The sequence below is a fragment of the Trachurus japonicus genome, chromosome 6, assembly GCF_045865225.1.
Source record: "Trachurus japonicus isolate A0001 chromosome 6, Traja_1.0".
Classification (NCBI taxonomy): Eukaryota; Metazoa; Chordata; class Actinopteri; order Carangiformes; family Carangidae; genus Trachurus; species Trachurus japonicus.
Window position 1 is genome coordinate 30,730,993 of NC_140912.1, and position 16,108 is coordinate 30,747,100.

At 42.4% G+C, this 16,108-nt stretch overlaps 1 protein-coding gene across 1 annotated transcript in view; it reads left to right on the plus strand.

The window, feature by feature from the left end:
- Positions 1-16,108, plus strand: part of LOC146986424 (protein NLRC3-like) — a 478,141-nt gene that overhangs the window by 134,132 nt on the left and 327,901 nt on the right. The window contains exons 2-4 of the mRNA XM_085780211.1: positions 7,594-8,107; positions 8,233-8,346; positions 8,825-8,938. Coding sequence (XP_085636337.1) covers positions 8,019-8,107; positions 8,233-8,346; positions 8,825-8,938 — 317 coding nt within the window. The 5' untranslated portion in view covers positions 7,594-8,018. The remainder of the gene's footprint in view (positions 1-7,593; positions 8,108-8,232; positions 8,347-8,824; positions 8,939-16,108) is intronic.

Consider the following 16,108-nt stretch of genomic DNA (forward strand, 5'->3'; position numbering starts at 1 on the left):
CTCAGGAATGATGATGATGATGATGATGATGATGATGTTTGTTGAGTCTTGGACCCGAACAAACTTTGACCCTTGATGGTTTGTTGTCCAGGGCGTCTCCATAGCAACACAACATTAATGATGCTGACGAGTGTGATTCACATTTTGCACTTTGATTTATTATGACTTCAGTCATTGTGCAGCTCCAGATTTGATTGTAAGACACACACACACACACACACACACAGACACAGACACACACACACACACACACACACACACACACACACACGTTCACACCTATAATATATTTTGTCAACATAAAGTGTTTGGACTGTGGGAGGAGGAAGGCGGAGATCAAACCTGCGAGGTGACAGCTCACTATCCACTGATCCACTGCACCACCACGCCGCCACTTTCCACATGTACAGTGAAATGTAAAAGTTTGTTAATCCAGACATTTATATCACGTATTGTGCTGATTTTTTATTTTTAACTCTTAGGCTGGATTGCACCAACAAGGTTTAATTTAATCTAAGATTAGCTCTAATCAGAGATTAGTAAAACTCAGTTTAAAATGAGTTAATCCATGTTTAAAATTAAGCAGAGCTCTGTTGCACCATTTAAAATTAATCTCAGTTTAGTAAAACTCAGTTTAACTGAATTTAAACTGAATTTAAACTGATTTAAATCAGTAGGGACAAGTGTGTATAAAGGAAACTAATTAAATATGCGAAATGGAGTTTTGTTCGTTGCAGTTTGTAAACAAAACATTCAAGCTGGGCGGGCTCAACTGTGTAGACTAGCCTCCTGCCACTGACAGCAGCAGTCAAGACCGCAGAGGAAACGAAATACAGTCTGGGCCGATACCCGCCATCACCAACACGGAGCCTCTGGTTTTGTTTTGTTTTTTAAACAGGAGAGCCGAGCTGGGAAGATGGTGTTAGCGGTGGATGCTAACCACTACCACTCGCCGGATTTAGCATCGAGCTAGCTCCCCACAACGGTCCTCATACTTGTTACCAGTCGAGGCTTTAGTTGTCAGTGACGGTCAGGAATCGGTCTGCAGCTCCAGCGCTTCACTCAGACTGTACTTCTTTCTTTTGTCCTCCTGACTGCTGCTGAGAGAGAGAGGGAGAGACGTGCTAGCACTCGTTAGCATCAGAGACAGCTAGTGCAGCTAGCAGCCCTGAGCCTTCTACTCTGCTGCAGTAGCTTCACCTGAGCTCTGTCAGAGAAAACACTGTCTCTCTCCGCCCAGAAACGTCTCTGTGCGCAACAAAACAAAGCAAAAGAGAGAAAATTGAGAGACAGAGCTGCCTGTCTCTCAATTTTCCTCAAGGAACTTCATAATTTTGCTCACTCCAGCTCAAAAATGCAGCCATTGAAAAAATTAAACCTCCTCCACTGTCAGTTTAAAATTAACCCTAGATCACAGTTTAAACTGGAGTTTAAAGTTCTGGTGCAACAGGATTAAAATTAAACTTAGTTTAGAGTAAAAATTAAACTGAGGTTTAAAGGGAGGTTTAAATCTAATCTGTCTTAATTTTGAACTAGGTTTAAAGTTTAGTGCAACAGAATTTAAATTTAAACCATGATTTAATCTGGTTTTAAAGTTAAACCTTGTTGGTGCAATCCAGCCTTAGTCAGGATTTTACACAAACGTAACACATCATCATGGAGGCAGATTCCAGCATATTGATCCTGACTAATCAATTAAATGACTAAATAACGATAAATAACAAGGAAAAACAAAAGCTGTATCATTGTCATCTGGTGCAACTCATTAGCCTATTTGTTAATTAATCTGGAGAAATCTGTTTGTTTATTAATTGTTTTCCCCAAAATATTGAAAAGTGACACTTATTAATAACCTTAATAACCCTAAAACACAGTTTATGATCACATCAGACAAAGACAAGTTCGTTTTTTAATACAAAGAAAGATCCAGCTTTAGTCCAGGTTTAGACGTCACTCAGATGAAATGTGTTTTTCCTCCCTGAACAAACAGAGACGACACCTGGTCGACTCCAGAACAAACAAAACCCTCCATGTTAAACTGCTCAATTATCTCAGGTTGGACTCATGGTTAGTTCAGGTTCAGTTCGATAAAAAGGCCTTCAGAGGGTTTCTGAAAAATATCCGTCATTGTTTTGTTTTTTTGTTCATGTAGAATAAAGTTTCATTTGATAAAGCAACAAATATGTCCAGTATTTAATAATATTATATTTAATTAATTAATTTGTAAATACTTGTGATCAATTATCAGACCTTTTTGTGCATCAATCCTCCACTAGAAGTCACAATAAAGTTCAGTGAGTTTCAAAATAAAAGCCCTGGAGACGTTCAGAGGTTAAAACATGTTGCAGCTGCAGGAATCCTCTGCTGCTGTTTAGTCTCAACATCTGGATTCTTTCAATCTATGACACTCGTATCTGTTTGAGCTGTTTCATTTCAGATTAGTTTGATTGATTGGTTGATTGATTGATTGATTGATTGATTTAACAGTTTCTGAACATGTTTTTATTGATTTTACTGATTATTTTTTGTTCACGTAGAATAAAGTTACGTTTGAATAAAGCTGCAGGTCTTAATTGATTATTTAGTGATATTATATTTGTGGGTCCTTCATTGATCAGTGCTTCCTGTGGCTCCGCCCCCTCTGCTCAGTCTCTGCAGCTGATTGGTCGGCGGCCATGTCCCGGTAGAGCGCGGTCTCTCGGCGACGCCCACCACCACTACGATGCTGAAGCGTCTGGACAAGATCCGGTTCCGGGGCCAGAGGCGGGACGAGTTCCTGGATCTGGCCGAGTCGCCCAACACGTCGGACACCGAGGGCGCCGACGGTGGCGGCGGCGGCGGCGGCCACGGTGAAACATCGTATGTCCATCAGAGAGCCGTCGGAGGAGCTGAGGGACGATGGAGAGCAGCAGAGCGACGCCCAGGTGAGGACACACACACACACACACACACACACACACACACACAACATGAGACGATATGACAAAAAAATCCTTCACGGTAGGGATGTCACGATTACAGATTTTCTTGGTACGATTATTGTCAGAGAAATAATCACGGTATTACATTTATCACGATTATTATGCATTGATTAATTTCACAATACTATTAATGTGTAAATTCAAATATTGTTAAAATATACATTACTAATTATAAAATATTTTAAATATCTATTAAAATATGACCAATTATTAATCCACCAGTGGAAGTGTCATCGATACCAAATGTTTAAGTTAATTTTAATCTTTTTTTTTAAATTACAAATGACACTCTAGCATTTAAATTCAATGCTACGTTAGGTAAATGGACCAGTATCTGTGCATTTACCTTTACTTTGGCGCACATGACATCTGCCAACACGGTTCATACATGATCTTTTGACGGTATTTAGGAATCTTTGCGATCAATTAATTGTGGCGTTTAATACCGCGATTAATTGTGAAAACAAGTAATTGTGACATCCCTACTTCACGGTTATAGAGAGCCGAAGCAGAAGAGAAACTCGCCATGGGACCTCAATTCGGAAAAAGTCTCCATGTAAGTGAACAGGAGTCAAAATTTTATTTCGTGATCTGATTGAATTGTGTCATGAGAAAAATATCTGGGGCCGTATTCACAAAGAATCTGAGGGTCAAAAGTAGCTCCTAAGGGCCGAATTTAGGAGCAACTCCTAAAAAAAGTGGGCGTGTCAGTCTTAAATTTAGGACTCCTAGTTTTTTAAAATAAGAGTAATTCACAAAGTATTTTAGGCCTAAAAGTAGCTCCTAAGTCTGGGAGAGATTAGTCCTCGTGAGGACTCCTAACTCAGTAAGACCTATTCACAAAGAATCATCATGATCAATAACTGCAGCTGTGTCTTGTTCTCTCCATCAGATTCCTGTCGACTCACAATCGACACAAACACAGTGAACACAAAGATCAAACTGTCTGACAACAACAGGAAGGCGACACATGTGGAGGAGCTTCAGTCATATCCTGATCATCCAGACAGATTTGACTACTGGGAACAGCTGCTGTGTTCAACTGGTCTGACTGGTCGCTGCTACTGGGAGGTCGAGTGGAGAGGAGGGGTTTATATATCAGTGAGTTACAGAGGAATCAGCAGGAAAGGAGACAGTAGAGACTGTTTGTTTGGAGGGAACGATCAGTCCTGGAGTCTGGACTGCTCTAAAGGTCGTTACAACGTCAGGCACAATGGCAGACAGACAGACATCACCTCCTCCTCCTCCTCCTCCTCCTCCTCCTCCTCCTCCTCCTCCTCCTCCTCCTCCACCTCCTCCTCCTCCTCCTCCTCCTCCTCCTCCTCCTCCTCTGTCTCTAACAGAGTAGCAGTGTATGTGGACTGTCCTGCTGGCTCTCTGTCCTTCTACAGAGTCTCCTCTGACTCACTGATCCACCTCTACACCTTCAACACCACCTTCACTCAACCTCTGTATCCTGGGTTTAGACTCTGTTGGTCTGATTCCTCAGTGTCTCTGTGTTGAGTGAATCAGAGTCTCCTCCTGTCACAGAAACCTTCTCACTGTTGAACAGACAGTTCAGTCTCTACATGTCTGTCTCTGTCTCTCACTCACGTTTTCACATTCATGGATTAACTCAGTTGATTTTTTAAACTCTTCTCAATGATTCTTGTAAACTTCTTCCTCTTCCTTTAAAGATGGAAGCGTCGATTATTACAGGACAAAAACCACGGTGACTTTTACTCAGCTGCTGATGAAGGACGAGGCCTAATATCACCAAGCTAAAAGTCTCTGAGCCGCCAGCGTCACTGAGGAGAAAAACACATTTTAAACAAATTCACTGTTCATGTTCAACTTTACAGGCTGTTTGTGAGCTGGTCACAGGTAAACAGACACAACAATAAACACAACTGGAAACAAACATAATGTTGTACAGACACTGAATATAATGAATTACATGTGATTTATTTTTCTTTGTGGTTTTACTGAATCAAATAAAACAATTTGAATCAGTTTTATATGTATTGTGCATTTCCTGCAGCACAAAAACCATCAGCTACTAATCCTAATGATTTTTCTGTTACCATGACACTGAGTTCATGACGTTTAGATTTAAATTTATCTTGACGTTGAGACTGAGATTGTTTTTATGATATATTTCTATAATTATTATCTAAATGCTGTTTCTTGGAAACTGGAGCCAATTAACACTCATGACTTAATTTTCGTTTATTAGTGACCATTGATTGGTTCATGGATTGTTTGGGATTTGATTGGCCGTGCACATTCCTGTTTGACGACACTACATGGTTGTATGGTTTCAAGCTGACACAATAAAATATGAAATAAACATGAACTCATGTTGAAGACCATGTTTCTTATTTGGCACGTCTGACTGTAGCAGGTGACAGCAGGTACGAGACAGAGTTGTTTTAGAGGCAAATGCAGCCGGAACTACTTTCCAGACACGGCTGCTGGGCGGAGGGATTTCAACAGCACCAGTAGTTCAGAGTATTTGCTTCATGTGTCGAGATGTTACATAATTATACATGATTATTTCATAGCGTGGTGAATGTGCAGGTCACAACTTGTCCACCAGAGCGTTGTGGAGTTGTTGGATTGTGTATTTGATGAGTTTGATGAGGGACAGGGGACCTGTACCGTTCACCTCCATTGTGTTCACTGAGCAGCTCACGTCTCTGCCCTGCTGATCTCAAAACAACATGAACCTACTGCTATGACTTTGCCAAAATGTTGAACTATCCCTTTAACACATCATCACCCAGTCCACAAACCAGTGGCTGAGCTGCTGGCAGGAGGATCTGTCAGGCTGGATCAGGCTCCATTAAACCACTGGATCATGTTTCACACTTCACACGCTGCTTCACTTCCTGTCTGAGTCCTGACGTGACCTCTGCCAGCTTCTGTAGCTACCGATGCTGTCACCAGCTACACACATACTGTCATTTATGGGCGTAATGAAATCCAGCTAATATAGGCTAACTGATATAACCCCCTAAATGATCACACAATGGCAGTGAATAAAAATATCTACAAGCATCTGTGAAGAAGTTGTTGTTTTCATTGATTAATTAAATTTTTTTGCAAGCAACCAAAAGTCATATTTTTAATAATCTGAGGATGTGTGGCTGGTTGCTAGTTTGCTGGTAGGAGGTAAAGCTAGAGGAGGCCACAAAATAAATGTGCTGGTAGGATTTATATAAGGTTAATCTACCTCTTTATTTTGTCATTCCCACATAGGCTGTATGAACATATCACACCACCCCTTGTCATTAATACAAAGTTAATGATTTTGTTCTCTCCCCCTGACAGAGGCTTTTACAGGTGATTTTAAGATAAAGGTGTGTGAACACCTGCAGTCCCTCCACTCTTCTCTTCTTCATGTTTTCCCCTCAGATGGTTTTATTGGATGTTTTTTAATTGCAATGAAAAGGATTTTATTTTGACCACTACACTACAGCTCATTACTGCTGCTTACCCTATACAATGCAGCCGTCTGGTCCAACATAGAAACATGAGTCTGTACTTCACAGTTCTTCTAACAAGCGGTGGACTGAAGATCGATATTTTAATTAATACTTTATTTTAAACATTTATGGTTCAGTAGGAGAAATAAACAGCAGTTAAACACCAGTCTCTCCACTCCACTTTTTTTTTTTAACATTTATTTATTTAAACATGCCACATTACATGAACAATGACATACTCAAAGATAAAACAATTATTTTACATACATATAAATTAAATTCACACCTCCTTAGATAATTCAAACTGAAAAACTATTGTGGTAGTGCATCGCTTATCACATATAAAGATAAACATATGACAGATCTTAGATGAAGTCTCTCCACTCATGTGGCCCTCCCCTCCCCTCCCCCACTTCCTGTTTGAAGTTTACTTTCACTTTTGAACCAGCGGTTGTGTCACAGTTTATTTTCTCATGTGAAGGTAAGGTGAACACTTTGAATGTTTTCTTCGTTAACACCTGTCGTTACCTGAGTTCTCTACCCTTCAACTTCTCATTGTGTTGTTGTTGTTGTGTTATTATTATGTTACTGTAGCTGAGTCAGAGCTGTAATTGTAAAGTCTGGACCGAGTTGGTCGAAGATCAGTAGTTGAACAGAGTGGTTATTTGTGTGCAGCTCCACTCGGAGCCAGGCCAAAGATATACACGAACTAAGCACCTGCTTAGGGCCTCACAACAACTCAGGGCCCCAAAAAGCAACAAACTTTTTAAAATCTATTGTGTAACTTCTGTCAACCCCTAGAGAATCCCTGCGTAATTACAAAAACCCTAATTGTTGTCGTTGCACTTCAAGTTGTTGTTGCACATTGCTGTTGTAGTTCATTTTAAAAAAAGATTTAGGCTACACTACAGGCTCAGGACTGATGTGGACTCAGTGTGGCGGGCTGAGCGGCTCACAGGGTTTTTAATATGATGTTCAGAAAGACAGTGAACACCACAGAGGCTCCTGCTTCAACAGCTACTACAGTCTATTGATCAGTACTGTTACTGCCTATCATCAGTACAGTTGTCAGGTACTTGTACTTTCCTTGAGTATTTCCTTGTTGTGCTACTTCCTGCTTGTACTGCAGCTGAGTTGAGGCCCAGTTGTTGTGTGTGTAACAATCAGCTGTAGCTTGTTTGATCCAGTGGTTTTCTACAGGGACGCTGTCCACACAGAGACTGTGTCACATCAACTCAGTGGATCTCAGTCCTTGTGTGTGTCAGTGGATGGAAACAGTCGTCCATGGATCATGTTGCTGGGCTGCTCTTCACTTCACTGCAGCTTCATGACGCCATCTAGTGGACTGATAGTAGAAGTACAGCAGCTGATGGCAGCTTCCTCTTCCTCACTGCTGTGTGACTGCATTCAGCTGACACTGATATGAAGCAGAGAAGAAGAGCCAATCAGTGGAGGAGCAGCTGGAGACATGATGGACATGTGAGCTGCTGTGCACATGAATGATGTGTGTTTCCTCTGCAGGTGAAGCTACAAAGTGTGTGTGAGCTGATGTGGATGTGACCTCAGCAGCATGGATCAGTGTGAGGACAGAGAGGAGGGAGCCCCTCCCTCTAAAACCACTCTGTGTGGGGGACATCAGGGCCAGACCAGAGGTCAAAGGTCAGAATTAAAACTGTCAGACTTTTCTCTCTAGAAGTCAGTTGTTGTGTTTATTAAAAAATTGAAGATATTTTTCATCATTTTTTCTCCAACCTGCACATTTATCAGTTATGTTGTTGTTTCAGGATCCAGCAGCAGAGACCAGACTCTCCTGAACCCAGCTGTCTGTCTTTAAAGAGCGACCAGTCTAAGGATGAGGTCATTAACTTTAAAGGAGGACGTGGATCAGCTGATCAGATGTAAGACTAAACTAAATTTCAAAGCCTTTGAGTCTCTGTTGAACGTTCTTCCTGTGGAGTCAAATTTCAATGATTCTAATTCTGAGTTATAACTCAGACATTGTCCAGCTGCAGTAAAGAGTCCCTGTCTGAACATCCACATGTTAAAGGACAAGTGCCATTTTTTACAACCTGGACATTATTTCTGGCATAAAATAAGGTTGTTTGCTCACCCATGTAACTTTGATGTCATGAGGAGTCCTGGACAATATTTAGGTTCATTCGAGAGTTGCTTATAGCCATATAGTGGGAGTGATCGGGGCACAGAAAATGCGGACTCTAAATTACACATTATCAGCGAAACTCGTTCTGTTATCGTCATCCGGGGTTTGTAGAAATCTGACAAATATTTAGCCAGGTTGCATAAAACTGCAAAACTTTTCTGTATTCATGTTCCATCTACCTAAAATATTTAACATCAGTTGTGTTGTTGTTTCAGGATCCAGCAGCAGAGACCAGACTCTCCTGAACCCAGCTGTCTGTCTCTAAAGAGCAACATGTCAAAGGGCGGGTACATTGACTTTAAAGGAGGACGTGGATCAGCTGATCAGATGTAAGACAAAACTAAATTTCAAATCTTTTGACTTAATGTTCAATGTTCTTCCCTTGGAGGAAAAAAGAGTTACAACTCAGACACACATTGTCCAGCTGCAGTAAAGAGTCCCTGCCTGAACATCCACATGTTAATATTCAGTAATTCTCACAGTGCAGCCCAGTAGCAACAGGAAATGTGTCAGCACCTTCTACTTAAAACAGGAAGTAACCACTGGGTTAAAATCATCTTTTCAGTTGCTCTAAATGTTGATGGTCTTGATTCCACCTGGTAGAAGGAACATGGTGATGTTGGCTGCATCAAGTCGCCTCCTGGTGGCAGCTTTGAGGTGTGCAACAGGGCGAGGGGCCGATCAGTGATTTCTAGTGAGTTCAGAGTGACGTCAGACACAGAGAGCAGAGACAGAGGATCAGATCAGTTACAGGAGCTGAAGCAGAATCTCAGCAGCTGCTTTTTACAGGAGCAGACGAACAAACGTCCATAAATACTGAGAGTATTATTGTATCATTTACAGAACAAAAGATTGAAGAAGAAATTGAAAAAATGATATTTTCTGGGGTGAAAAAATCTTTCATCAGGGTCGGTATTTAGCTCAGTTGGTAGAGCACCCGCCCCATGCACCCGCGTTGAGTGGCCCTATCCTCTCTCAACTGTCCTGTCAATTAAAGGCAACCCCACCCCCCAAGAAAAGATATATCAGTTGTGTTGTTGTTTCAGGATCCAGCAGCAGAGACCAGACTCTCCTGAACCCAGCTGTCTGTCTTTAAAGAGCAACGACTCAAAGGACCAGGTTATTGAATTTAAAGAAGGACGTGGATCAGCTGATCAGATGTAAGACAAAACTACATTCCAAAGCTTTTGAGTCTCTGTTGAACGTTCTTCCTGTGGAGTCAAAGAGATAAATGACATTTTCTGAGGTGGAAAAATCCATCATCATCATTGTTTACAGCTTTTATCTTCAGGAATAAGAAAACAAATCAAGCATTGTTTTTTATTAAGGTTCATGTTTTTTTTGTGTTCATGTTCTTATTTTTTTGAAAATCTAAAACTATTTAAAGGGACATTGTCACTTCTCTTGTTGTCTATTGACAAAAATTGATTATTCCGTTCAAAGTAGGTTAGAAACATTAACTCAGTCCACAAACACCATTTTGTTACGTGAGCGACAAGACATGACGACTTTCGTTTGATTTTATAATGTTTACTTGAAAACTTGAAAGTAAATTACAATGTCTGGCGCACGGTAAAAAGACTGTGTTGTTTCCATCATTATCTGACTCCAAACCAACAACTGTTACATCCGGTCACAATTACAACTGTCAGGTGATATCATAGCAAAGAATTTAAAGACACAGAACATTTTTATCATTAACTCATACATTTTAAAGTAAGACATTAAATCTTTTATGAATTATGATGAAATTATCATTATCAATTTTAACTGTTTTTATTATTGCCATTAAATTACTAACTTATTGGCCCTCATCTTTTTTCTGTTTTAATTTTCTTATTTTTGAAATCCTAAAGCTATTTAACATCAGTTGTGATCCAGCAGCAGAGACCAGACTCTCCTGAACCCAGTTGTCTATCTTTAAAGAGCAACGACTCAAAGGACCAGATTATTAAATTAAAAGCTGTAACTGACAGTCAGACTCAGGTTATTGTAGAAATTAACTAGTTTGTACGACGTGTTGTTGGACCAGGTCTGAAATCTCTGTTGTGAACGTCCTCAGGGGACATATAAAGTCCATCTTGTATTATCTCTCTGTACTGATGTTGACTTGACACTGATTCCTCCACAGAGTGGACCAGGAGAGCTCAGAGGTTCCCAGTGGTCAGTCTGCCCAGCAGCATCAAACACACCTGGACTCCATGTTTATGGTGGGTACATGTCCAACAGCTGCTGTTACATCTGTTGTGTTCACAATCATCTCCATGCTGCACTTTGACACCAGTGGATTGCCAGTTTGTCAGGTTTTAGTTTGATGCTGTCACTCATAGAGTTTCTGTTCCAGCTGCTGGAGGAGAACATGGTCACTTTTGTGAAGAACGAGCTGAAGAAGATCCACAAGCTTCTGAGTCCAAATTACCCAGAATGCTCAGGGAGTCAGAGGGAGGATGAGGAGGTGGTGGATGGTGAGGATGAAGAGCAGAGGAGCATCAGAGAGGCGTTAGTGAAGATCACAGTGAAGCTCCTGAGGAGCAGGAAGCAGGAGGAGCTGGCTGAGCGTCTGGAGAGCAGTAAGAGGATTTCTGTAAAGATTCAACATGATGGACAAATGAGACGTTCACTGACATCAACATATGGAGGGAAACATGTTCATATAATTGTTATTTAGAGGAATTATCATGTTAAATCTGTAATTGGTCTGATTTCTTGTGTTTTCATTCAGAACATTTTGCTGCAGTTTGTCGACGTAGACTCAAATCTGCCCTGAAGAAGAAGTTCCAGTGTGTGTTTGAGGGGATCTCTAAAGCAGGAAACCAAACCCTTCTGAACCAGATCTACACAGAGCTCTACATCACTGAGGGAGGGGCTGGAGGGGTCAATGATGAACATGAGGTCAGACAGATTGAAACAGCTTCAAGGAGACCAGACAGACCAGAAACAACCATCAGACAAGTAGACATCTTTAAAGCCTCACCAGGAAGAGACCGACCAATCAGAACAGTGATGACAAAGGGAGTGGCTGGCATTGGGAAAACAGTCTTAACACAGAAGTTCACTCTGGACTGGGCTGAAGACAAAACCAACCAGGACATACACTTCACATTCCCCTTCACCTTCAGAGAGCTGAATGTGCTGAAAGAGAAAAAGTTCAGCTTGGTGGAACTTGTTCATCACTTCTTCTCTGAAACCAAAGAAGCAGGAATCTGCAGCTTTGATCAGTTCCAGGTCGTCTTCATCTTTGACGGTCTGGACGAGTGTCGACTTCCTCTGGACTTCCACAACACTGAGATCCTGACTGATGTGACAGAGTCCACCTCAGTGGACGTGCTGCTGACCAACCTCATCAGGGGGAAACTGCTTCCCTCTGCTCGCCTCTGGATAACCACACGACCTGCAGCAGCCAATCAGATCCCTCCTGAGTGTGTTGACATGGTGACAGAGGTCAGAGGGTTCACCGACCCACAGAAGGAGAAGTACTTCAGGAAGAGGTTCAGAGATGAGGAGCAGGCCAGAGAGATCATCTCCCACATCAAGACATCACGAAGCCTCCACATCATGTGCCACATCCCAGTCTTCTGCTGGATCACTGCTACAGTTCTGGAGGAGCTGTTGAAGACCAGAGAGGGAGGAGAGCTGCCCAAGACCCTGACTGAGATGTACATCCACTTCCTGGTGGTTTATCTAAAACTGAAGAAGGTCAAGTATGATGGAGGAGCTGAGACAGATCCACACTGGAGTCCAGAGAGCAAGAAGATGATTGAGTCTCTGGGAAAACTGGCTTTTGAGCAGCTGCAGAAAGGAAACCTGATCTTCTATGAATCAGACCTGACAGAGAGTGGCATCGATATCAGAGCAGCCTCAGTGTACTCAGGCGTGTTCACACAGATCTTTAAAGAGGAGAGAGGCCTGTACCAGGACAAGGTGTTCTGCTTTGTCCATCTGAGCGTTCAGGAGTTTCTGGCTGCTCTTCATGTCCATCTGACCTTCATCAACTCTGGACTCAACCTGATGTCACAACAACAAACAACATCTCGTTGGTCTCAAGTGTTTAGAGACACATCTACACCTTTCTACCAGAGTGCTGTGGGCAAGGCCTTACAGAGTCCAAATGGACACCTGGACTTGTTCCTCCGCTTCCTCCTGGGTCTTTCACTTGAGACCAATCAGACTCTCCTACAAGGTCTGATGACTCAGACAGGAAGTGACTCACGGTCCAATCAGAAAACAGTCCAGTACATCAAGAAGAAGATTAAAAAAACTCAATCTGCAGAGAAAAGCATCAACCTGTTCCACTGTCTGAATGAACTGAATGATCGTTCTCTAGTGGAGGAGATCCAACAATCTCTGAGATCAGGACGTCTCTCCGCAGATAAACTGTCTCCTGGTCAATGGTCGGCTCTGGTCTTCATCTTACTGTCATCAGGAGAAGATCTGGATGAGTTTGATCTGAGGAAATACTCTGCTTCAGAGGAGGCTCTTCTGAGGCTGCTGCCAGTGGTCAAAGCCTCTAACAAAGCTCTGTAAGTGTAGAGATAGTTTGACGATTTATTCATCATTATATAATGACTGGTCTGTGTTTTCAACAGGACAGAAAATAAATTCCTTTCTTCTTTAATTCCTCATGATCATCTCTTCAGACTGAGCAGCTGTAACCTCTCAAAGAGAAGCTGTGAAGCTCTGTCCTCAGTCCTCAGCTCCCAGTCCTCTAGTCTGAGACACCTGGACCTGAGTAACAACGAACTGAAGGACTCAGGAGTGAAGCTGCTGTCTGGTGGACTGGAGAGTCCACACTGTAGACTGGAGACTCTCAGGTGAGGATCCATCAAGCTGTTTATCTGATGACACTTGAACACATCTCCAGGTGTTGACAGTGGTTTCCTGTGTGTTGTTGTGTATGTTCAGTCTGTCAGGATGTCTGGTCACAGAGGAAGGCTGTGATTCTCTGGCCTCAGCTCTGAGCTCCAACCCCTCCCATCTGAGAGAGCTAGACCTGAGCTACAATCATCCAGGAGCCTCAGGAGTGAAGCTGCTGTCTGCTGGACTGGAGGATCCAGACTGGAGACTGGACTCTCTCAGGTATCGAGTGGCTGCTGCAGCCACACACACTGTCTGATAGAGGAGGAGGAGCTGGAACATTTTCTATGGCCCCGTTCACACCTGATCACACCTGGTATTAAAGGGGACCTATTATGCTCCTTTTTGCACAAACTAAAATAGTTCCCGGGTGTCTTAAAGACATGTCTGTGACGTGCTTCGGTCAAAATACCCCAAAGATCAAACATCACAGTATTCTCAAAAACAGGACTGTGCAAAACGGTCTGTTTCAGTGGCCCCTCCCTTTAAATGCAAATGAACCACTCCCTCAGCATTGCGTTACCATGACAATGTCTACTACTAGTACCTATACTGATGTGGCCAAAATGTAGTATGCAAACAAAAGCTAAATCTGCAGTAGGCAAATTGCCAGTATCTCCAGTATGCATCTGACCAGTCTACATTGTGTATTGAAATGTGCCCATGACCTAGTCTCACCCTAACCAAAGATGGTATAGAGTAGTCTTTGCCATGTAGGCTACTGTAACCATGTAACATGTAATATAACGTAATAAAATAAATTTAAAATATATGCACTGGTCAGTTCATTGTAAAACAGTTATTTATTGATGTAAATGTGGTGATTTGTGCACATAGACTACAGAGCAACGCAGCACTGCGCCTCTCCTCTCCTCCTCCTTCTCACAGCTTCACTTTTCATTCAAACTAATTCAACTGCCACAATTGTAAGATTCAATCAATGAGACCAACATTTATCTCCTCAAAAGAATAACCACACGGTGGTAAACGTCTAAAAAACCTGCGGGTATGTTTATTAGCGATGGTTTTCTCTACCGCGATGAGCACGGACGTCTGCCCGGCCAAGGAGGCCTGCAGACGGGCTCTGCCTGTGTGAGGAGCCGCTGCAGCTCCGGAGCTCCGGTGCTCCGGTGGTCCAGCGTTACGTCGGTCCGGCGAACAACGTCGCCCCGGCGGTACGTCGCTGCTCACACAGGTACAGCTTCACTTACATGAAATGTCGGCGTAAACTTCTAAGTAAAACTTAGTAAAGTGACGCTACAGCGCTACAACATGCAGGGAAGAAGCAGGAAGTGCTCTACTCCGCTCTCGAGAGGGACCCAACTGCAGTCAATATGGCGGACACGGGCGGCGCCATACATCCAATCCATACCGGAAGTCCCAAGCGGAAGTTTGTTCTTCGTGCAGTCTGGTTCACACTCCAGGACAGAAGGTGGCGGTAATGCACCAAAAGTGTAGAAGAAGGAAGAATTCCATAAAATCTACCATCTTTCGTGTAGACCGTTAATATAATACATCCATGGTGTAGACAGAGCGGTTCAACGAACGGTAAGAAAAATAGTTTTTTAATTATCATTCCACGAGTGTGGTATTATCTTTAGGATGTAATTCGTGCTTTTTACAAATGCGATGCGTGGAATAACTGAGTGACACGTCTCGTGAAGGTTGTTTTTTCTTGTCCGAGCTATTAGCTTAGCTTAGCTTAGCTTAGCTTAGCTTAGCTCATGTATGTGTGTTCAGAGGTAACAACGGTTAATTTGTTTACTTTGTGTTTTTGTTTTTAATAGATCTTTGAGGTCCTTCGAGTCATTGAGGAGGTCACGGGCGTGGGGGAACAGATAAAAAAAGGGGATATCCACCTCCTCGATTTTGTCTTTGATGTTATGCTCCCAGAGGTAAGAATGTCAATCGAGCTTGCATGGGAATTGTGAGGAAATTATTGGGTGTTCAATTTTATTCCTTTGGAAAGCATAAAAACAAAGAGAACACTCTTTACAGCATCATAAGGTTACTGTATGATTGGATCATGTTACTATTTTTCAGATTTTGATCAGAATCCTCGTGGAGGAAGGCCTCACCAGGCTGAAGGCTGAGGTTGTGTTGGCCAGTGGGAGCCTGTTTTAAGCCCCACCACCACCAGATACTGTGCCCCCAACAAAGCAGGATGGCCTGGCGACACCTGTTTGTTTGTTCTGTTTTGTAATAAAGGCATTGTTTACAAAAAATAACTCAAGTCAAGTTATTATTGCCAGTATGAAAGTGCAATATTGTGTTTTGTTTGATTCCAGAAAGATTAACAGAGGACTGAAAATGGGAAAATTTAATTATTGCATTCATTTGATAGCTAAACCTGATGATGAATACATTTGTAGACCCAGGAAATGCCTGCTCTGTTGCAGGAACACATGTCCAGGGCCATCATGTTGTCCATGATGCTCCTACTCATCCCTGAAGATCCCTGAAGGGTTAAAATATGATCAGCAGGATTGAAGTCCCTACTCCCCAGCAGACTGCAGCATAAAAGAACACACTTGCTATCACAGACTGATTGTACTACAGATGTCAAGAAATCTGAGCCTCCTTAAGACAGCACAGTTCCCCAAACTGGCCTTTATCTCCTCGGTCACATCTTACCTGACAGGAAG